The following is a 23,476-nucleotide window of genomic DNA, read 5'->3' as shown; positions in this document are numbered from 1 at the left end:
TCTGCCGGTAATAAATTGGTCTTGCGACGATCAACTTGGAAACCGCTCTACTCTGCTTGTCAGCATTTGCAGAATCTATTTAAATGTCAGTTACAAAAATAAATGATTAAACTAAAACTACTCTGCTATAGACTACTAAATAAAAACAAAATATGAAATATACTCTTTTTTTTCTTCAAATATAATTGGTGTTGATTTCTCGGTGAGGTTTGAAACCTCGCAAGATCGAGAAAGTGAAAAAACAAAATCACTCGATAAAAACACGATATAATAATATAAACACGCATACGCATTTTAAGATTGCAGATAAATTTGTATTGCAGCTTTGTGTAACTTGGTATGATACTGGGATTGATTTATATAGTCTCGATATATTCGAGACACACACTAAAAATAGATACTTTTTTTAGGGTTTTTTTTTAAAGAAATATTTCCCCGAAGTTCACCATACTTGCTCGAGAAACTCTTTACTTCTTGGAAAATATAACGGACGAATAGGTGAACCTTGTATACTATAATTGATATTGCAATACTGTATGTTTTTATAGCCATGAAATAAAGCTTGTTGTTGCTGCGATAGTCTTTTTTTGCATGACTAAATGACTATTGAAATGATAACCTGTGTACTCTGGTTTTTGCGTTCTATGAGTGCTTAAAAATTATTATCCAATTTGTTCTTATCAAACAAAAGATATTTTCTTTTCGTCCAATCACAACACACTAATAACGTACACGATTTTTCCCGCGTTAGACTGTAACGCCATTTTGGCGCGAATTCTATATAGTTACACGCGGCTTCGCATGAAAGATCTGGGACCTCACGCGAGCTTAACAGCACTTCGCACGAAAAACGTGAGAAAAAAAAACTGGTTTGCAGTTAGCCCGTGCTTGCCACTGGTTGCTGTGGTTTATAAATTGACATATTCTACCTAACGGAAGTGCTCCTAAGAATAACCTAATGTATTATGCGCGAAATTCTGCTTGGTATCAAAATAGTAACTTTAGTTGCCCGCAACGTTTCCTTTTTGATAATTTTGTGAGAAAGAAATGCTTCGGAATCTGTGGTTTCTTTATCATTGACAAACTCTGAACTGGATTCTCTTCCTTTCGTATCTGTTGTATAATAATTTTTTCGCGTTTCTTATTTTATTATTTGGCATTTCTATCGAAAGTGATTTAATTAGCGACATTCTTGATAAATGTGACCAAATTCTGCCTGAAAATTTCTAATACAGCCGGTACAAACGGCCGAAAATGACGAACTCTTCTCGCATTTCTCCGACAGAAATTATCCACTACCGATTAAATGTTTTTCGCGCACCAAAGTGCACTTTTTGCTGCCACTTTAATTGTCTCTGCGACTGCTATGTATGTTACTTTAAATTTTTTATATGGGTTACTTTTATAAATCTTTTTTTTTATCTTACTTAATTATTTTACTTTAAAATATCTTTACTTTACTATTTAAAATGTTCTGAATGTAAAAAAATTTTAAACTTACTTTGTAACTAAGTAGGCTTGGAAAAATTCTGCTTGTAAATTTGCTTATTCCGGTTGCCGGCAGTACTCGGTAAACATTGCCTAGTTTTCTTGAATTCTGTATACTGACTGTTGTCAGTCTCCTATTCTGCTCGGTAAAATGTCAACATTATTCGTCCTCATTAGCCAAATTATTGTTGTTTGTTTGTTCGTTTGATTGCCGTTTTTTTGCTTATTATGTTTGAATTTTGTTTAAAATTCTGCCGGCAGAATTTCTCCAAGCCAATCACATGGACGATTACGTGACTAACGTGACGACTAGCATCACACGCGTCACGAACACACAGGCGTGACTCGTGTGATGCTTGCACTTGGAGTGACATTGTCACGCTAGTCACACAAACGTCCTCACTACGAAAGGGTTACTTTCAATACTCAGTTTATTTCCACGTGACAGTCTTCATGCTGTCCAGAGCCTTGTCGTAAGGAACCTTCTTTTCCTGCGCTGTCACGTACATCTTCTCCTCTATTTTCATAATTCCCAGCTCAGCAACGGCTACAGAAACGGGTCCTTTCTTTCCTTTAGGCTCGCATCCTTTCTCAAAAGTAATTTTAGTACCAGATAACCTCCCCTTGATGTGTTTAGGCAATGCAATCGAGGCTCCTCTGGCCATCTTTATTCCTCTGGGGCCCACCTCTGTTATGACCCCTTGAATGGGCCTGCGTAGGTAAACATGGAACTCGCCCAGTTCTTGATCCCACAGCCATTTCCGTATAACCGGTTTTGTAGGCAGTACTTTGTCTAGAAGCTCAGCCCATTGCTCGCCAAACTCGCCTACGCTTTTGACATCGTCGACAGCTCGTGTTCGTTCGCCGTCGGACTGGGCTCGGATAACTTCGGGATCCCGCGATTCAGGTTCGTAAAATGGCGGTTCTTCCGTATCGACATCTGGTTCTAGCTCCAGTAACGGGACATCCACGTTACCCAATGAGACATCGACTTGTGTGGGGTTGTTAAATTGTCCATTTAGACTACCCTCTAGGACTCTCAAGCAGTGCAGTAAGCCAGTCCAGTCACATGCCCTGACAGCCGAACGCCAGAGAGGAAGCTGAAGGATGAATGAAAACGAAAACGCAGAGTAATGGATGTAACCTTCTAGTACAAGCAGCAGGTTTGTTCCATTACACTCCATGCTGTTGATGTCCCATAGTTTCCACTCGTCACGATTCTCAGGCGGCGAATAAAACGTATCCTGCAGAAAATAAAGAAAAAAAATGTACCACTTTCCTTATTCAGTCAGAGGTTCGCTATTTACCATTCATTCTCTTCCAAAAATTCATAAAAGAATAGACCTTGTCACGGTTTTGGACGCCATCTTGACGGGTAGGCAACGCCGTTAGAATTTACAGTGTTTGTATGTGTCCATATACGTAACAGCAAAGAAGTAATCCGTTAAAGCGTCATTGCTTGTGGGTAGTAAGATTTGTATACATGTATCCTTAGGGCACTGACTAACTTTGCGAAGTTTGGAAGTATTTTCACTAATAAAACATGATAAAAAAAGCACTTTTCAAGTGTCCGTTAATGATTTCAAAGTGTCCGTTGTCCGTCTTAGAGAGGTGTCCGTCTTATAGGGAGTTTTGTTACAGTAAAATGACTGAAAAACAACAGGGACCATCGCCAGGTGTCCGTTAAGAGAGAGTTGACTGTAGACAAATGTGCCGAAAATTCAGATTATTTACAAATTACAATCCTTTCCTTAATATCTTACTTTACGATTCAAGAGTTGTCCAGAATTCAATTTTTGTAAAAATTATCTGCCATCGGATTCCAACACAAACACTGTAAAATCTGACGGCGTTGCCCATCCGTTAAGATGGCGTCCAAAACCGTGAAAGATTTATAAGGAAGCACAGAAGAATCGCGATAGAGTGTTTTTGTCTCAAAACTATCGGTCTATCGGTCTGCCCTTAAAAATCTGATTTGTTTTAACATCAAATTTACGCGGGACAACTATCACTTGATATTTCCTCGTTGAAAACACTCTACCGTTTAAATAGTCGATGATGACACAACTGATCAAGTTCACTGATTCGCAATTGGCGATGAAAGGCTTCTACTAATTCTCATTTTCATGCAAATTCTTCTTACCCATTCATCAGCTACATAGTACGGAGGTGGAGCAGGAGTAACGGCTCTGCCAATGTCATAGAACTCTGTCGGCTCTGTCTGTTCGGCGGCCTCCAGGTTACTGGCAGGAGTCTTTGAATGAGATCCTCGGCGATTCGTCCAAGGGAGGCTGGTCTTCAGATCTGGGCTCCGCTGTAGCCTGAGGAAGCGAGGGAGGGGTGGTCACGGTTGGCTCACTTCTGCCCACGTCTAAAACGACGTCCGTTACCTCACTGTATGGGGGAGGGGGGACGGGAGGCACACCATAAGGTCCCATGATATTAGGAAACAGATCATCATACGCAGGAGGAGGGGGAAGGGGAGCCGAAGTACTAAGCCCTGCCTCAGGCATGACCTCTGGGGGTGGTGGAGCTGTAGGTATTTCAAGGTGAGACCATACTGACGGGGAGACCCCGCGGTCAGCTTTTTGCGCTTCGTAGACGTTCGATACCAGTCTTTTCCACTGTGCGCGCCCTTTGGACCAGGAGTTAATCATGTAGTTTTCTTGAACCAGTTTTGCTTCTAACGCCAGCAGCTGTTGGCGGAATGTCCTTCTTTGGTTTTCCACGGGTGTTCTTCGATTTCTCAGGTACATTGACACAATAAAGGCTACAAGAACAACGACTAGACAACCGCCAAGGAAAATGACAAGGGGAACCATGGAATCTGGATCATTTAGCGTCTTAGCCACGAGAGCCGATGCTGCCGCCACACCCCCGCAGATAAACGTCACAGCTCGCCAGATGACTAGCACCAGGGAATTGGATAAATGGAAGCCAAAAATCCTTTTAAAAACCAACGTGAAAATGATCGCTCCAACGTTCGCTAGGAGTAGAATGGTCAGCACGACCATTGGTTTTGCCTGGGCTAAAACAACGACTCCGACCATTAAAGCTTTGGCAAAATTCAGAAAAATGTTATACACGGGTGAAAATTTCAGATCCTGGTTTGGGTGCTCTACATCACCATATTTGGTTCCAAATATGATGGCAGTTGTCGAGTACCATACCAATCCCAGCAACCCTAGCAAGGCGATTGATTTGTGGCTCCCTTCCCAGCATTCCATGCTGGGGTCTTCATAGAGAACAGCGGGCAAGCAGTCACTTGAATAATTCGCGCCCGCAGTGGTATTGATCGCAGGGCAGTCGTTCGACTTGCAGGCTACAAATGTCAAGAAACTTTCCACAATCGTCACAAACATAGTGTTGGCGAACAGGGACAGAAAGAGGGTCCAACCCACGTGCTTTGCGCATGATCCCTTGGGCTGATATTCCAGGACGCTTTCCAAGATCACGGGCGCGCCGCAGCAGAAGAACCATATCACGAATATACAAAATGTCAGCCAGAGCTTCACGTTGAACGAGGCAAAGTTCAACAGCAGGTATTGTGAGGCAGTGTTGAGGGTGTCGGCGCCAGGCATGGGGATGTCACTCAGGATAAACACCAACGCTAGCAGCTGGAGAAACTCCACGATTTCAAACACAATCACGTGAACGTTTGTCCAATTGAAGCGAATGTAGTCGTAGGGCGTTGGTTGAATTAAGAGTCCCTCGTCCCGCTCTTGTCTATTGTGCACGGGATCTTTATTCTTGAGCAAAACAACTACCATCATGACCAAAGCCATGAGCAGAACGATGGCAAAAGCTCCGATTACAATCGTCAGGGTGCTCGGTTCCAATTTTCCACTGATGTAAAACGGAATGAGGAAGGGAAATGCCATGAAAATCACGTACAAGATAGCTGTCATAAAAATGGCGCAGTCCTTTGAACACAAGAACTTCATGATTGTCAGGAACAAGTCAGCTGGCATTAGGAGGCCAAACAGCAGGGCTGTGAAGAGGAAGCGCACACTTTCCCAGCTAAACACACAGCGAAGGAGCTCCACAAGGTCTTCTAAAATCATTGGCGGGTATTTCCTGACAGACTCGCGCACAGCTCTCCAACTCTGTTTGAATACAATGTCTCTTGTTATGTCGGTGATCAGAAATGGCGCACGATACACAAAAATCAAGACCAGCAAGATTTGACATATGGTGATGAAATCGTACAGGTATTCCTTACAGGAATTAAACACTATATTCCTACGGTCATACCAGCGTCGGCAAAGGTTCTTCAGCAACGAGGGCCCACGGTATATCAGAGCCAGGTTCAGCAGTATGAGCAGTGAGAGTACAAATCTTCCACTCGGGAGACATTTGATCAGCGCTTGTTGTGTTTCCTTGCGAGTGCGGGTTTTGAGGCCGCATTCCTCACTCCACAGCGGTACTTTAGGAATGGTGTACTTTTCAATGGCGCGAATCTGCTCAGACACGTGACTCTCGTACCGGATCATCTCATTTCTAAATTTCGAGAGGTTGTTGTTATGAGTGGACACATTGGGGTGGAGTAAAAAATTCAACTCACATCTATACAGGCGGAGAAGTTTGTTGACGCGCTTCTTCTCCCACCATTTTACCATGTTTATCAGATGACTGAATCCTTCTTCAAGTTCGTACTTTCTCACCTTGCCACGAATCCATTCTAATTCCTCTAAGTATTCTTCACTGACCACCGTAAGATGTTCCCTGAGTTTTGACTCTTGCAACCGATTTTTTAAACATGTTGAAAAAATACCCTCCATTTCTCTTCGCGCTTGGAAGCGTTTTTCCAAAATGTCTGGGACCCACTGCATGTAGTGCCTTAGAATGCGGTTCTTTTTATGTTCCTCGTCCTCTAGTAAATGGACCCAGCTCTGAATGGGCCTGAGGCACATCAACACCACAAACAAGATAATGAAGAAGATATCCACAACCAACATGGCGGCTTCAAAGTACACTGTAATAGCAAACTCCATAAAAAAGTTCCCGGTTTGGATAAGCTTGGACAAAAGTTTAGGGAAGCGAAACATTGTTATTAATAGAATGAAACAAAGAAAAATGGCTGGTATGTCAACCAACAAAAATGCAACGTTTTTACAAATGGACTTTCGAATCTTCCAAGATCTTTCCTCCCTGGGCCTTGAATAATACTTTCTGACATCGCAAATTAAAGGGTAGATCCTCCAAATGGTTACTATGACAACCACACATAACAGGAAGCAGCCAAAGTCAATCAAAAGCATTCCCAGCTGGCAGACACAGTTTTGTCGAATTTTCCACTGATCACTTTTCCAGTCTCTGATGAAGTTAGGAACTCTCCATAAAGTTACAAACACAATCAGCACACAGAGAATGCAGGGAATATCCACAAAAATCAACAGCACTTGCTCGGCAATTTTTTCACGTACCTTCCATTGGGTCTTTTTTACATGGTAAAGTTCGTAGATCAAAAATGGTGCTCTCCATGTAATGATCGCTAGAGCAAATAGAAGCAGGCAAACAAAGTCAACAAAAATGAGTGCAAATTCTGGAAAAACTTCAAATCTCCACCAATTCCATTTTTCGTCATCTTTTTTCAACTCTTTCACTCTCTTGCCCAGAAATGGAGCACGCCATGTTATCATGACTAATAGGCCAATCAAAATGCAGGGGATATCAACCAAGAGCTGTAAAAACTGTATAATACAAACTTTTCTCCAGCCAAAGTCCTGCCACTTATAATCTTTCTTCCGGAGTTTCTTTACAAAAATGCAACATCTCCATGAGAAGAAACAAATAATAGCCAATGGTACACAGAGGATGTCGCAGATGAGGCGAAAAAAATTCTTCCCGATTATTGCATGGAGCTGAAAAGCGGCAAAGCCATAGATTCCATGATCTTCACTTTTTAAATCTTCCATGTCAACTTCTTCTTTGATTTCACGGATGACTGGTATTAGAATAAAACCGCCGGTGAACAAGATCATAAACAACGCCATGAGAATAAATGGAATGTCAACGAGAAAAAATATGAAATGGATGAAACCGACGCATCTCCATTTCCACCATTCGTCCATGTCAATGAACTGAAGCACCATATAAGGCAATCGGATGATGGTCAGACAGGCAAGGACGTTGAATATTAATCCAAACAAATCTGCTAACCGTTTGGCGACAAAGAGTGCAAAAACACCCAGGCTCCAACATGTTTTCTGAACAACATAAGCTATGCAATCCACGATTTCAGACATCTTGGGAAAAGTATTGAGTTTCCAAGATTAACCAGTGTTGTTTAAATGCACCTGTGTTTATGAGAAATAAATAAATATATCAGCATAACCTAATGTTATGTATTATGCTGCTATGTTGATGGCAGGTATGCAAGATTTCTTTTAAATATTTTTGTATACTTAAATGACATGAAATTGAAGGTAATATGCAAAATGCATAAATCTGAAATGTGCTGAGCAGTATGCTCAAATCAAGGGGCCAAAAGGCAGGGGGGGGGGGGTAGTGAGTTAATGTGGCGGCCACTTTTGGGGGAATTTCCCCTGGGGGGGGGGTACTTGACCTATGTTTGGGTATAGTGGTGCCGCTGGGGGTTTGAAACCCTGACCCTGTTTAGGACAATAAAAACTTAGAATACCTACCCTGTGTAGGACAACACCCCCTATTTTAAGATCCTATTTAGAACAAAGGAAAACATTGACAACCATTTACGCTTAATTTTGATTGCGTCCCATACACGATGTTCGACGCATTGGAATGCGAACACCGATCCCAGCAAATAAAAATATGCTTTTCATTGAAGCGAAAGCTAAGACAATGTAAATACTCGACGACAGTCTTGCAGCCATACCCTGTCTAGGAAAGGTTCAGGCCCTTCAGGACAAAGGAGGTTAAAATTATATACCCTGTTTAGGGCCGGAGTCGTCAAAAAACCATACCCTATCCAGCGGCACGTCCCTGTATAGGCCCTATAGGGGAGTGCCCCCACCCGGGGAATTTCCATATGAATGGGGCGGGGATGCTCATCATCTTGCTTAGGTTAAGACGTGTAAATTTTGGATGTTTGGTCTCACTAAGGATGTTCCAGGAAAAAGCCAATAATTTTAGCTTTCAAGGTCTCCTTTAGGGGTTCTTTTCAAAATATTTGACGAGCATCCCTGCCCCTTTCACATGGAAGTCCCCTCGGGTGCCACTGTACTCACTTTGCCCCCCACACTCCCAAATCAATTGGTATGGGCCTGCAGGTTTTTGGCATAAGCTATGTTAAGGCAGCCATTTTGCTGCACCATGACCTGACTTATTCCCAGTTGACTCTTACGGAAGAATTTTAAGATGTGAGTTGGTCTTGAACAAATCTGAAAAATTTTTCTCCTATGGGAAATGAAGTTTTTTCTACTACAAACAATTTTGTAACTCCAATGCGTATTGGCCAAGTCTTGCTTTTAAAAATGAGGTTGAATAGGCCATTTCCGATATATTAATATTCTAACTTGGCTCTGAGGCTTGGGGGAATAAAACAAAAGAAATGATTTATTCATCAATCAACCTCAATGTGATATCTTTTGTTTTATTCCCCCAAGCCTCGAAGCCAAGTTAGAATTTTAATATATCGGAAATGGCCAATTATAAGGGTCTCGGCCGGAATCTCAAATTTTGAATCTCCATCTAGGAGTCTCAGAATTGTGCTATAAATGTCCAATGGAAGCTGAACGTTTAAAATTAAAGCTTTTTGTTCATCTTATAGTCAAACTGAGCCAATCTATTGCAAAGGACAAGTCAAGTGAGTTGTAAGACAAAATTTGAATGTGAAGAAAGTGCTCAATTTATCACAAGTTTTTTGGTTTCTTGTGTCTATATATTTTGATTTATTTTTGGTTTTGGAAAATATAGCTGAAACGTTTTGAGTTATGAAGGTTAGCTGAGATTACGAAGCTTTACGAGTCTCGGCTTGGAAATCGATTTAACCGTAAAGTCTCGGTCTCAAATTTTTAAACAAGGGTCTCGCCTCGCGAAGTCTTGGATTGACCCCCGGGGGGGACTCGCATATGAAAGTGACGGGGATGCTCGTCGTCTCGCTTAGGGGTGTAAATTTCGGACTTTTGGTCTCGCTTAGGGTGTTCCGGGAAAAAACGCCCAAAACGCCAATATTTTTAGCCAAAATGGTCTCGTTTAGGGTTACACACGAAGAAATATACAAATATAAACTCCATTCTTAGTTTTTTGGTATCTTTTAGGGGTCAAGAAAGGCTTGAGCCACACCCAGATTGGTCTCTTTTAGGGGTTCTTTTCAAAATTTCTGACGAGCATCCCCGTCCGTTTCATATGGGAGTCCCCCCCCCCCCCGGGGATTGACCATTCTATTCCCCTAACAAGGGGCGGGGTTGGCAGATAAATAGCAAGCTCTTATAACCTAAAATCAATGATATGTAAACCACTAATCAAACAAAATAAACTATTCATAAATTTTGCTGTCTAAAATCCTCAGGTCGCCAAATAATGCAGGAGGATTTTCACATATAAGGACGTGTAAAGTAATGGCCGTATTTCTAAGAAATAAACAAGTAATATCTTGCGTGATAAATGTCAAATGAATTCAAACATTCTTCAGAAATCGCCTTGTTGTCTATCTTATTTCTCGTGTTGGTATCATGCACTTGTTACGATTGAACTGCAATTCCCTCACATTTTCAAAGCTCTTTTCAGACTTTTCGTGAAATTGTTCACGTAGTTCAGTGTAAAATCACCTGCACTATCGAATCCCGCACTCCACAGCAAACATTACTTCACAACTTCAAGCTTACTTACCTCAAATATATGCTTCTCTCGTGAGGATAAAAGAAATCCAAATTGTAGAGAAACCTTTTGCCTCCAACCAAACCGGAAAATCAACGATATTTGACTAACTGGGCCTGAACAGAAAGCGGAAAATTTTGCAATTGCAGCTGGGCGAGCACTGAGCTCAAGGACGAGCTCAAGTATTCTATTTTGTTAATTTTGGAACGATGCCGCTGACCGGTAAAGGCCCCTACTCAATTTCCGGTCCCAATCGTCCCAAAGGAGTCCCCAAAGGATCAAAGGATCACAGAGCAGAGAAGCTAGAAGAACTGTAGCCTGTTCCAGGCGTTCGGTTAGTTGGGAAGCGCGAAAAACGGCGCGAAAAACGCGTTTCTTGCGCCGCTTCCCAACTAACCGAACGCCTGGAACAGGCTAGAAGAACTGTGGAAACTCATCTACCCGGGGGGGGGGGGGGACATTTTTGCTCCTTTTGGCAATGTGTTTCCGGTGTGATCCTAAGATAGGGTACCTAAATTATATCAGCTAAAATAAACACCCAGGTAAACGAAAAATAGAAATAAAGTAAAGCGGTTTTATAAAGATTAGTGTTTTACCGTGCATGCGCGGTTGGCGGTTACAGTATTTGGGTCGTCACGGAACGCTTCTCCTCTCCTTGAATAGGGTGTCATTTCAACCTCGTTCCCAGGGCTTTTTCCTTGGTAATTTGGGAACGAGGTTGGGTGTCATTTTTCGGTTTAATTTTGGGCCTCAAAACGGGTATCAATTTGCGGCAGACCCCAATCCGAAATTTATAGGAGTACCATCCCCCCCCCCCCCCCCGGGCTCATCTAAAATAATACCAGGAATTTAGCTGTAAAATATGCTTGGTTACATTTCTTCTATCGGTAGTTTAAGCAAACAAAAATCACAGTCATTGTTTGGAAATCATCGGTTTTGTTTAGTCATAAAACTCCATTTTCAACCGGTTTCAAGCGTCAATCACGCAAGTGTAAAACTGTATCCGTTGGAAACTGTTGTCCCCTACAGGGTGCATGCAAAGAAATGGAAAAAAGAAAACTAGTGTTTGTCCTTCGGGCGATTTACAGATCAAGCTTTACCGGTGGCGTGTTTTTCTTCCAATTGCATTAGTCCCTCTACCCCAAAGTATTGCTTTTGTTCCGCTCCTACCCCTCCATGGAAATTCCGTCATTTGTCGCAAGCTTTTCGTCAGCTTGCTGTATTCGAAATCGAGACAGACGTGAGCTCAACTTACACAAGCATGCAATCGCATCGTACGTTAAGATCTTTACATCTGCCCTCAAAATAAGGGAATTTAGCGGCTTTCACAATTCGTAAATTTATTTTCACCGGAAACGGCTTTTATTCTCCACTTCGAGCCTCACTTGCATGTTTGTTCGCCATGTTGATGTCACATGGATCAGCCAGGCGGCCGTGATGGCCGCTGTTGTTGCGAATGAAACGAAACAGTTTTAGAGCCGTGTTCGAGAGAACGTGGACAAAAATCTCCCAAATGGTTATGACTACGGATTTACCGTGCAGCGGAAACATGGATCAGAACCAATTCAAATCCGATGCGCCTTTTGTCGGAAATAAGTCGCCGCCGAGCGCTGGAAGCTCAAGATCGGAACGGCAGTTTACCCGCGTTTTGCGATCGAAATCTTCAACTGCTGTGAAGAATAGCAATAGCAACAGCGAGATACAGAAGGAACAGCTTCAGCCAAGCGCTAGTGGCCCGCTAACGAAGTCACCGGAGCCAGAAATCGCTCAGGATGGCAGCAATCATAAAACGGACGCTTTCGGCCAAGTGACACACTTACGTCAGCTTTTGTTACTGCATTTGGAGCTTATTCAGCAACAACAAGAAGAGTTACAGAAAAAGGAGCGAGAGATTAATCAGCTAAAATTAGACAAGGAACAGGTAGGAACATGTTTTGGACGATTTATTGCATTGTATCTGAGTTTTGCTTTCTTATTATTTTTCGCATTGCATAAAACACCCAAACAGGGATGCATAAATTTATTTTTGGAGAGGTCAGCGGCAGCCATGAAAATTTCAAACATGGCGCCCATTATAAGTCACGTGGAATAAATGATTTGTTAATCTTCGAAAATTAGCATATGGCGAGCGAAATTTGTTGCACGGAAACTGTGTTTGGAAGAGGCATTTTCTATTGAATTTATTCAGTATTTATAAGCTCTTAGAATATAAAATAGAAATTCTACTTTGTTCCTATCATTTCGACCACATGTTGTAGTTTAAATAAAATCTGTAATTTTATACAGTAATATTTGGAACAAAACTTGCTGTATTAAAAGCACTATATTTTAATGAAAAAGTCACTGTCACCAGGCAATGCTTTGTATCCTGGATGATGGAAAAAGAACAAATTGGTCTGAAAACAATAAATGATCTTGAACTTCCAATGTTATATTGTGCCCCGACCTATCTGACTTCGCAATTTGTCAAAAGGCAACAAATATCAAGCAGAACCACAAGAAATTCACAACAACTGAATATTCCCCTGTGCAAAACCACTGCTGGCCAGAAGTCATTTTATTACAGAATAGTAAAGCTATGGAACTCTTTAGACAAAGACTTAAAACTATGCAAGAGTCATACAATTTTTAAGAAAGCTCTGAAGACAAAGCTTCTCAGCGAGTTTTTAAATTAATTTTTTTTTTCTTATTTCCTTTATTTTTCTTTCTATTTCTTTTTATTTTGTTTTTATAATATATAACTAGTGTACACATTTTAAATTTTACATTTTATTCAACTTCATGTATTGTTCACTGAAAAACCTCTTTAGGAGTGTTCAATAAAATTTTATCTTATCTTATCTTATAATACATTCTGTGTCAACTTTGCTTTTAACATGCTTTCTGTGGGTTGCATGGTGGCCTTAGTACCCCCACAGGCTTACCATCCTATGTTTGTGAGGACACAGCATGCCCATATGAATATTCAAATTTCTTCACTAATTGCTATTGTTTATATATTTAAGCTTTCTAAAATTGGCTTTTACGACTCGTATTTGTAATAAAATAAAGTAGAAACATTTTCGCATTGTTTAGGTTTGTTTTTATGCCGTTTTCTTGGCGATTTGTAGAGCGCGAGAGATGTTTTGGGAGTTTAAATTTTCGACTTGTGTACTGAATACAAATATTTACACAAGGCATGCAACTTCCACATCGAAATATCCGGTACCGCCTCTGGAATGTAGGCGAAAAATCAAATTTCCTTGACTCGCTTTTATCAGAGATCCTGGTCCTCGAAAGAACAGTCTTCGAACTATAGTCTGGCCTAATTTGAGTGTGATCAGTTTGCCCCGTTGCTCTTTTAAACAAGCTGGAATATCAAATTAGGTCGTAAATTTGCCGATTTACAATGATCTGTACCACCTCTTTGGACAATTTGTGCAATATTCGCTGAAATTGGTCAAAATTACTACCTATGCTCTCCCCAGAAAGCAAAACTTGTTTCACTGCAAAAGTCCTCTGGGGTACCCCAAAGAAATATTGCTCGGAAATCACGACGTCAAAGCTGAAGACAACGTGAACTGGAAATTTAATTTGCACCTCGATTTCTTATTTTTTGTATTATATAAAAGTTTTCTGACACTCAGATTCGATAGTTTGCTCAACAAAATTCAAGTTCCCAGGCTGTGTTCTCGCTGGGGACCAATGTGAACAAACTTTTTTCGCAAGTACCCATGCTGTAATTTGGGCATGGTGCCTGTGCTGGAGTACAAGATCGAGAGCTTTTACTCAGGCACTTAAGGGTACTTTGATTTTCTGTGTCTGAACAACGTACTATTTTTTGCCGGTGCTCAGGTATCAGTGCTTGGGCCCTAAGTGTGAACACGGCTTTGCAGTTAACTCCTGTTTAAGGAATCCCAAGGTGATATTACTTCTGCACATTTGTACAATTCATGGTTTTAATTTTTGCAGATGGAATCTCGGATGCACCGTTTAGAGAGAAGAATGGCTGTCAAGAGAAGGAGAGATGTCAATGAGGGTTATGATGAAGTTCTTGAAGAAAAACAGGATGTAAAATCAGCGACACCTAAAAAGTAAGCGTATCAAACAGCAGGTCACACTACAGGTTAAGTTTTTAAGGTGATTTGTCAGAAATAAAAGTTGTTGAATGACTTCTGTTCTCCACCAAACAGTTTTTTGTAAAATACAATAAAAAAGATAGGTCACAATGCTCGCAACAAAGATATGATGGGCCAATCTTACCCCATTTACAGTGTATGCCTGTTCTGGTACTAATCACATGCGTTATTTTGTCGGTCCTCATTAAATTTTGCGGTAAATCTTAAGTGTCTTTTGAGCTGGCTAGAATTGAGAGTGCAATTAAAAGAGATGTCAGATTGTTAACTTAGGTGTCTTTGTTTTGATGTGTACTCGCATGATCGAAAACATAATTTATTTTAAAGAAAACCCCCAGAAAATAAGATGTAGTCACAGGGATCCATATACACAGTCGTCCGGTCGTCCGAGACAACTAAAAAATCGTACGGACGACCAAAACATTACGAAAACTCGTCCGCTGGACGACTTAAGTTTGACTTAATGAAATAAAAAACATTTATTAAATTTTCTTTTGAGTTACTTGCGTTCTGACCACTTGTCGTTCATTCGTAACTTTTAGAAAACAGAGAATAATTTGCAACTTTCTGTCACGATAAAATCATATTTTTGGCCGCCATCTTGGATGATGCGGTATTTTCCATGAATGAAATCATTGCAGGCTCAATTTTCAAGCTGCCAACTGCTGATATTTTGTACTGCAGCTGCATCCGTGAAAACATGAGGCGATCGCATCAGCTGATGTTGTGATCAAAATGCACTGTTTATCTTGGTGTGACACCGCCAGGAAAGAAAAAAGTAATGTTAATGCTTCAGAAAAGCAAACCAATAAGACAAGAAGGGCGAAAGCGTTCTTTTCTTCCGCTTTCATTTGTGCCTGCATCGTCCACTTCCACCAGCTCCACATCACAAGCCGCTTGGGGGCACGATGTTTAGTGAAATTTTATAGGTCAGCAGCCAAAGTAGACATTAGTAGAAAGTCTCATTAACAAATACTTGAGCATCAAACTTTATTATAACTGACACGTTGTCTCATAAATTTCATGACAATTGTATACAGTGTTACATGTAATAACCATAATAAAGTCAACTTTTCATTAACTTGTTGTACGGTCACCATTCTTCACTTTTGAACGGGCAAGTAAAATTTTGCCAGGGCAAGTATGTCGTCTTAAATACTTGCCCGGCTGACGACTTGGAGAAAAAATGAATATGGATCCCTGTAGTCATGTTCTGTTTTCTAATCTATACCGAGATTATTTGTTATTCTAAATTCTGTTTTACTGAATGTCTTGTATTTTTACAGTCGTCGTCTGTCAGTGGAGCAAATGATGCGAGCCAAAAGAGTTCCAGCAACTTCTGCAGTGACCATGACATCACACATGTGTGAAGATGTCAGCTACGACACTCACATACGAACAGAGAAGCTTTACCTGCATGGCGACTTGCCTGATCTTTTGAATAAAACTGTTGAGAGAGTGATGACTGTTGATAATGCTCAAACACATGTGCAAGGTAACAAAATAACTAATGCCACCTTACAAGGGGATTAGTTTAGAAATCAACTGTTGTGCCATTTAACCGTGCAAGTAAAAACATTGACAGAGATTTTTCAATTTTTTTTTCTATATAAGCACTGGTAGAAATTTATTTTTCTCCATCAGACATGGGCAGTGTATTAGCTGTCTTCTAATAAATGTTCATAGAGCAGGTTTCAATTGAGTGTCGTAAAACCAAAACCAAAGTAATTACTCCGGCCAATCACAAAGGACACAGACAAACCAGTGAACCAATCAAAACTCCAAGCAAATACATGTAGCCGGCACGAAGCGCGGGAAAATGTGCGCGAGCGAGTCACGATTGGTTTTGGTTTTAGTTCTGATTGGCTGAGAAAGTGGCGCGAGATTTTTAAGCCAATCACTAAGCGTAGCAATGCAAAACCAAAGCAAACGCAATTTACTTTCGACACTCAAGTGAAAACCGCTCTAACCAAGTTTAAAGTAATCATTTGCAGATAAAGGACTGAGCCATTTAGAACGTGAGGAAAAATGGAGGAGCCACAAAAAACTATGTCACGGGAATAGTAATTGCCTTAGAATTTATTGCAGTTTTCAGAGAAATGCGAACTCTGGAATTCAAAATCCAACTAACAATTGCATTTTTCACTGCCGTTAATCATAATTATGGTGACAGCCAACGAACCATGAAAAACAGAAACAAACAAAATGGATCGAAAACTACCAAATGAATCACAACTGACAGACTTGACCTTTTGACCCGAATGAAGTGAACTTCTGTTTCCCAAAAGGTCCGCTAAGATGATTGACGGCAGCAAAAAGCGTAAACTGTTGGTTGAGAATAGAATTTCAGAGTTTGCATTTCACTGAAAACCGCAATAATGAGCCAGTTTTTGTATAACTCTAGTTTTTCAAGATTCAGACTTAACACTGTAGTCAGTGCCGAAAGATGTTTGTAAAAATAAACAATTATTGGGTGTCATGTCTCTGGATGATTTATTACATGAATAATTATTAATTTAAAATGTGTTGTTACGTGTATCAACTGAAGTACTGTAGTTTTAAAAGTTTTAAAGCAAATATTTTCTTAACAAAATAGCACTACATGTACATTTACATTGTACTTTTATCATGATTTGTGCAACCCTATAATGCTGTTGAGTTAGTGTATTTTAGCTGATGTGAAGCTTATAAATTACATTTTATAAATTACATATTTCAAATGCCTGCCAGATAGAAACTGCACTCACTGTCCAAAGCTAGTTTGGTAATTTAAAGCGTTGTTATTACCAATGACAAGCAGAAATAAATAATTCAAAATACAATAAACAATACCCACTAAAGTACACAATGGTTGCCTAAATGCCATGAACAATCCCCAATGAAATTGAGTTTGACGTAAAATTCTGTAGTTTTGAAGCAGCTATAAGTTTTGCGGATCTAATTATGTCCTCGTGACTATATCCTCTTTACCCCCAGAGTCTCAGAAGCAATTTATTGAAATGCCAATATTAATTTTTAGTTCCCACATGGCAAATAAATGAAATAGCTGCAGCCGTTAAGCCAGCAAGCACAAAGTCAGTAAAAACATCAGGTGTTGCGTCCTGCCATGAGAACATTGAGGTATGATTCAGTTTTGCTCTTGAATTTGTTAGCTGTTAAAGTAACAGGAAGTGGTCATAACAAGCTTTCTCCAAACAGACATGATTCTGTGTACAGGGTTGGGGGCTGGGAGGGGAGGTATGCAAGCTAACAATATATCTGATGACACTAATGGACAAAACCTATTTACTTGAAAATTTAAGATGAGACTTGAATATTCTGTTTGCATGGAACTTGTACTGCTAAGTAAAGTGGTTTAAAGTTTTCTCAGTTTATACACCCAATAGAGCCAAGACATCATATTTTAAGGTGGGGGATCAAGGGGGGGGGGGGGGGGTTGCATGTGCATATAGAGACCACCTTTTCAGATGTTGAATAGTGGGTCCTGCCTGCGTACAAAGATTGTACGCAGATTGAAAATCAGGAAATTCAGTGAAAATTATTTTCTGGTTAGGAAAATGTCGGAGATAGTGTGCAAGATCTATTTCAAAATATTTTTTGTTTTTGATGAACATGTACTGTACGCAAAGACGTTGCCAGAGTACAGACAACTCCCTCTATAACAGACACCTTCAGGCCACATTTTGGTGTCCATAATGTAGGATGTCTGTAGTAGCGGGAGCTTTTTTCAGTAGTTCTTATTTGCCGGGACTTCAAATCCTGTCCGTAATAACAAGGTGTCTGTAATAGTGAGGTGTCTGCAAGGCGGGAGTTGACTGTATTCATGTAAAACTTCAGATAGATGTATATTTCAAAGGCTTAGTTTTTTTTTACTGGTTCATGTTTAACAGAGTACTGATGATGACGTATTTGCTAAACGGCACATGAAACAGGAATTGGAGGAGAAGAGGAGAAAACGGTAAGAAAAAAGAATTTTTTATTCAGCTTTGAACTGAGAAACTTTGAAGCATCAGTGTGCAAAAATGTTAGTGTCTTCTAGCCTGTGGCAAGTGGATTTTGTGGTTGGGCTACAATCTTGGACAAAACTGTTGAAACACTTAGCAAATTTCCACTTATTTAGGTAACAGAGTTCAGTTTTGCAACCCTCCCCCCATTTCAATGTTGTTAATGCTGTAGTGTTTTCAAAACAAAGCCTGTCGAACCACAAGAAACCCCAAGAAACAACATTGAGTAGAGGGAGAGGGGGATAAAATATTTTTACCCACTTGCAGGTTAGGACATTAACTGAAAAACGTGTGAAGTGTGTTTGTTTTATTTAGTATTTTCCAAGATTGTAGCGGACTAGGCCAGTAAAAATGACTTTTGGGCTAGTACATCCTGGCTACAGCTTGCCTGAAGGGCAAACTCTTTGCATCCTGAAGCATCCATCTACTCTCACTTTATTTTATTTTCATTCAGCCATCTTTGATATTATTTTTTTTAGCAGCTATTGACTTTGTCAAAAACGTCTGTGAGATTTGCCTAAAAGAGGCACCTACTGTCAGATTTCAAGCCTTTATCTATTTTGCTGGTATTTTAGTCAAAATAACTAATTAGCCATTTGTTATTATCCAGATGGGACATACAACACATGCGTGCAATTCAGGCGCATCAAAGTCTTGAAAAGAAACATAAAGATCGAGAGGAAGCAAGACTGAAAGGGAAAAGGTCTGGATGTACAGACCAGGATGCAAAAGATATAGAATCCTTCCTTCCACCTCCTGAAGATGGTAGGGAATAACAAAGCTTATATAGACTTGGTTTTTCTTGTTTTTTTTTTTTTCATCCAGGTTAATAAATAAATGTATAATACTCATACTTATCCCATTGTTAAAATGTTTTGTTGTAGTAATGGCAGTAGAGGTTTCCGATACAGTCCCAGTAGTAGCTTTTGGATTTCCCGTTCCACTGTTTCAAGACAGGTAAGTTGCAGATCAAAAACTACCTTAAATTATGTTTTGATGCCCTCTTGAGCTCAAGTTATTTTGCATTGACAATCATGCAAACTTTGATCCTTGCAATTTTGCACTGTGATATGTTAATAACTGAGACACAAACATTATGCTTTGGTCAAGTTTTGGAAGTAACGACTCTTGTTACTTTCCGATTTAGTGGCGTTGTCTTATCGCCACTTTTGGCAGGTAATAATAATTTTTTTTTTTGGGGGGGGGGGGGGTGGGGGTCACTACTTTTGGGTAGCTAAAACGCATACCAAATGTGGGCTGTTCCATCTTAACAAAGGAAAATGTATTCAATAATAATATGTAGAAAATGGAAAGGATAAATCCTGTTGAAAAGAATAAGGGTTACATCAAAACATAGTAATATATTGCCTGTGGAAAAAAGGGCCATCTGAAACAAATTAATATCATTTTGATTGATTCTCACACACACTACTGGGAGCCATGCCAAGCCCATCAATGCAAAAAACAAACAAAAAACAAAAAACTAACACTGGCCTTAAGTCATGCCAAGCAATGGCGGATGGCAAAAAACAAACTGAACCTTACACTGAGCCATGTGACCTTGTACCCCCCCACACACTTGAACCGAGACTCCCAGCAGTGTGTGAGAAAAATGTTTTCTGCTTCATTTGTTCCTCAGCCAATAAAAAAACTGCACTACTCATACAAAGTCAAGTTACTTTTCAGGTTGATACTTTTTTTTTTTTTTTTTTTTTTTTTTGGGGGGGGGGGGTGGTCCTTTAGGGGGTGTTACTTTCAGAACTTAATGGTAGTTTGTATTCAAGTTTTCAGCCGTAGTATAAAGATGACAAATAAATAGCTAAAGTAAAAAAAAACATTGCAATTGATATTGCTTTTCTTTTTCATTTCAATTAACTGTTTTTCTTGTGTACAGGGAATTTGAGATCCCATGGTTTAGTCTCGACAAGAGAGAACTCATTGAGAGGAAAGGGAAAGTTAAACCTGGAAGGGGTCGAGGGAAAACTCGCGGCAGACGGAAGGCCTATTAGAAAGGGTGAGATCAGCTGGCTTTGTTCTTTTTGTTGTAGTTTCATAACAATACTCCATTGTATAAGCCTTGTTTTTTATATGTTTATTTTTACTCTTGCCCCGCCTCGATTAGTTTTGTAACTAGTAGCGGTGGCAAGCACTTTTGTAAATTCTATACTAAAAAAAAAAAACGTTGAAGTTGAAAATTGTGGTTTAATGTGAGTATGTAATTGTCACCTGTCACTCTTCTCTTATTCTTGCAGGAAGAAATTTTGTGCTTGATGCTAGAATCCTGGCTTAACAGTGGATAGAGGCAATTTTAATTTTTTTTTTTAATGCTTGTGGAAGATGCTACTAAGAAAACTAATAATTAATTTACAGAAGTGAAAACTATTTTAATTTTTAAAAGCAGATTTTACACCAGTTAGCCATGAAGATATGTCAAGTTTTAAATTCAACTGCATGAATAGGGACATCCCAAAGGCCTGTTCATGGCATGTTGTATTTTTTTTAATGCCTCAGTTAAAATTAGTTTTGCCTTAGCTTAACACGGGTAAAGATTTTATCTTTGTCATACTAAAACCCTCCTTGTTGTAAATGGACATCCAGTCTTGAAGTTCAACAGTTTTTTTAGCTTTTGTGAATAGATGCTAATGTTAAAGGGGTTATGTCACGCAATTTTAGGCAATTTCGGCACTGACAAACTGTTCATAGAGTTAACTGAAATATCACAATAACAGCTTAAAACTGTGGAATAACTCAAAAGAAACACATAAAGAGCATAGAGGGGCACGGATGGGCAAAATTCGAGAAGGTTAATAAAAACGGATTGCGTTAAGTAAACTTGAAAAAAATTTGTTATCTCAATTTTTATGAAAGTGTAATTTACAATGCTCGAAGAACATACTCGTTTGTTATGTGGCCCTGATTTTGCCAATAAAAGACTTTGCTCTGCCAATTTAAAGTTTAGAGCACTTAATTGATGAAAATAAATAGAATTGCCTAAAATACCGACCTTAGCCTGCGTAGCAAGGGTTCCAGTGCGAGCGGAGTTTCTGTGTGTAGATTCTGGCGAAAAGCGAAAGATTCTGGCCACGCGAGAATTGGGGCGAGAGAACTTCGCTTGCACAGGAACGCTTGCTACGCAGGCTATACTGACCTAGTCCCTTTAATTGAACAATATTTCATACAATTTGTGATGTTGTACCCACGTTAAACAGGCTATTTAACTGTCAAGACCTTGATGTTATGCACAAACTCTTCTCACTGGTCGTCATGACACACTTCAAGATTTTGGTGTTTTCTTGTAATAATATTGATGGTTTACTACATTCTTGTAACCTGCAACATGACTTTATAGTGATATTTTAAAGGAGAATTGTGTTTGATCACTCAAGGCTTGAAGGGTTAAGGAAAATCGATGTTGTGTTAAGTTATTTACATTATGCATAATTTTGTGATGTAAACACTCCAATGCAAACTTTTTATTCAGGAGGGAGGGGGTAGGAAGTGGCACCAAGAGGAGAGGGTTAGAAAAATATTGTACAGATCCTGGGAGAGAGCTAAGTCCGTTTTGTCTAAATTTGTTCACAGCTTTCAACTAACACAGAGGTTAGGAGTAACTATCTTTAGAAATCCCAGTAACTCATTCTGTGAAATTGTGAATACAATCTGATTTGATAAAATAAAAAAAGAAAAGAAAACTTGACAATGTTGCATATTTCATCTTTACTTGTGAAATCACAATTGTCAACAACTTGAGCAGCTTGATCCTTGAAAGGGGGCAAGGGGGAGGGGTACTCCCCAAAAAACTGTGATTTGCCTTCATCTCACCTGTCATGTCATCTGTTTTTCATCTTTCAAAGGTGAAGAGCATAAGCCATCAATGGAATGAGTGAGCGAAGTCAGTCATTTTGATACCTCATTACCATTCGATAGAATGACTTGACTTAACTCACTCCATTCTGATATCAAACCGCAATTAATGATAATTATTTATGCATTTAACAGTAAAGATGCCGACAGAAAGGTCCTTTTTTCGCATTCAGGACATGTCAATCGGAAACAATTTATTCTCCAACCTCATTCCCAGGGTCTCTCTTCCAGGGAACGAGGTTGGGATCAAAGGTTATTACACTTTATTCTGGTGGTAAAAAAAAATCACTAAAAAGCCTGAGAGCACAAGCTATCAGTGACCCATTCATGCAACTTCCATGAAAAAAGAAAAAAAAGACATTCAGAGGCAAATGAAGTGAGATTGTGACTTGCCATGTGACGTGTCGGCACACTGGAAAAACACAAGTTCCTCAGCGCATTTTTGTTTTGCGTCACGTCATCTGTTTTTCATCTTTTTGAGACGAGCAGAAACGGAAAGCGCTCAGGCGCATCTTTCTCTCAAATTTCATCGGCTGCCCAAAAATAACGCTTTTTGCTGCCCGGTACATACCGGTATAAAATGTGTGTTGACAGAAAAGTAATTGAAAACCCAATTCAGCGCATCCCAGACAGTAAAAACATATTCAAAGGTTACACTTAAGTTTGGTGGTGAAAAAATTGAATTTGCGCTACGAAGCCAGATAGCACAAAGCATCTGTGAACTATTGATGCAACTCACATGAAAAAAAATTCAAAGGCAAATGAAGTGAGACTGTTACATTATTGAACGCTTATTTAAAGAAAAGAAGGAAAGGATGGCACTTCATCGAATTACCATGAGGTTGCTTGAAGAGCCTTTGATTTAATCTTGATCAAACCACTAGAAGCAGGCAGACTTGCATGATTTTGAAACACATGGAAATACTGTAAAATTCCGGTTATAAGCCCCCCCCCCGCTTATAAGCCCATCATCCTGGAAACAAAAAAATACATCCGATTTTAAGCCCCCCCGGATATAAGCCCCCCTCTACCGGACGACAGTACTAAATAGGGCTAAATGTTGCTTTATTATGCGTTTTTAACTAAAAAACGTATTTCCATCAACACTCCCGTGGCTCATTTCGAAACGTATATTTCATTCCGCTTATAAGCCCTCCCGGATATAACCCCCTTCGCTTATAAGCCCACTGAAAACCCCTTACGAAG

The 23,476-nt window shown here is 39.8% G+C and overlaps 2 protein-coding genes across 2 annotated transcripts; one reads left to right on the top strand and one right to left on the bottom strand.

Moving 5' to 3' along the window:
- Window positions 1-592: 592 nt before the first annotated feature.
- Window positions 593-10,463, bottom strand: LOC144659396 (uncharacterized). Its single transcript, XM_078519806.1, is given in 4 exon segments — window positions 593-2,732; window positions 3,632-3,736; window positions 3,738-7,787; window positions 10,300-10,463. Coding segments are annotated over 3 exon segments (4,917 nt in total). The 5' UTR covers window positions 7,737-7,787; window positions 10,300-10,463; the 3' UTR covers window positions 593-1,919.
- A 1,056-nt stretch (window positions 10,464-11,519) lies between these two features.
- Window positions 11,520-22,106, top strand: LOC144660297 (uncharacterized). Its single transcript, XM_078520904.1, has 9 exons — window positions 11,520-12,208; window positions 14,239-14,360; window positions 15,689-15,897; window positions 17,422-17,522; window positions 18,293-18,360; window positions 19,017-19,171; window positions 19,291-19,363; window positions 20,301-20,420; window positions 20,659-22,106. The coding sequence occupies exons 1-8, from the start codon at window positions 11,744-11,746 to the stop codon at window positions 20,413-20,415; spliced, it is 1,308 nt and encodes a 435-aa protein (XP_078377030.1). The 5' UTR covers window positions 11,520-11,743; the 3' UTR covers window positions 20,416-20,420; window positions 20,659-22,106.
- The last annotated feature ends 1,370 nt before the right edge of the window (window positions 22,107-23,476 follow it).

Source organism: Oculina patagonica, chromosome 7, assembly GCF_052425735.1.
Source record: "Oculina patagonica isolate OP01 chromosome 7, crgOcupat, whole genome shotgun sequence".
In the NCBI taxonomy this organism is placed as follows: domain Eukaryota; kingdom Metazoa; phylum Cnidaria; class Anthozoa; order Scleractinia; family Oculinidae; genus Oculina; species Oculina patagonica.
This window is presented reverse-complemented; position numbering and strand designations above follow the sequence as displayed.

Excerpts from the sequence above, each read along its gene's own strand:
- LOC144660297 (XM_078520904.1), top strand. The coding sequence starts at position 11,744 with ATGAAACGAAACAGTTTTAGAGCCGTGTTCGAGAGAACGTGGACAAAA. Across the intron at positions 12,209-14,238 it reads TAAAATTAGACAAGGAACAG|ATGGAATCTCGGATGCACCG; the intron begins GTAGGAACATGT and ends TAATTTTTGCAG. Across the intron at positions 15,898-17,421 it reads TGCTCAAACACATGTGCAAG|TTCCCACATGGCAAATAAAT; the intron begins GTAACAAAATAA and ends ATTAATTTTTAG.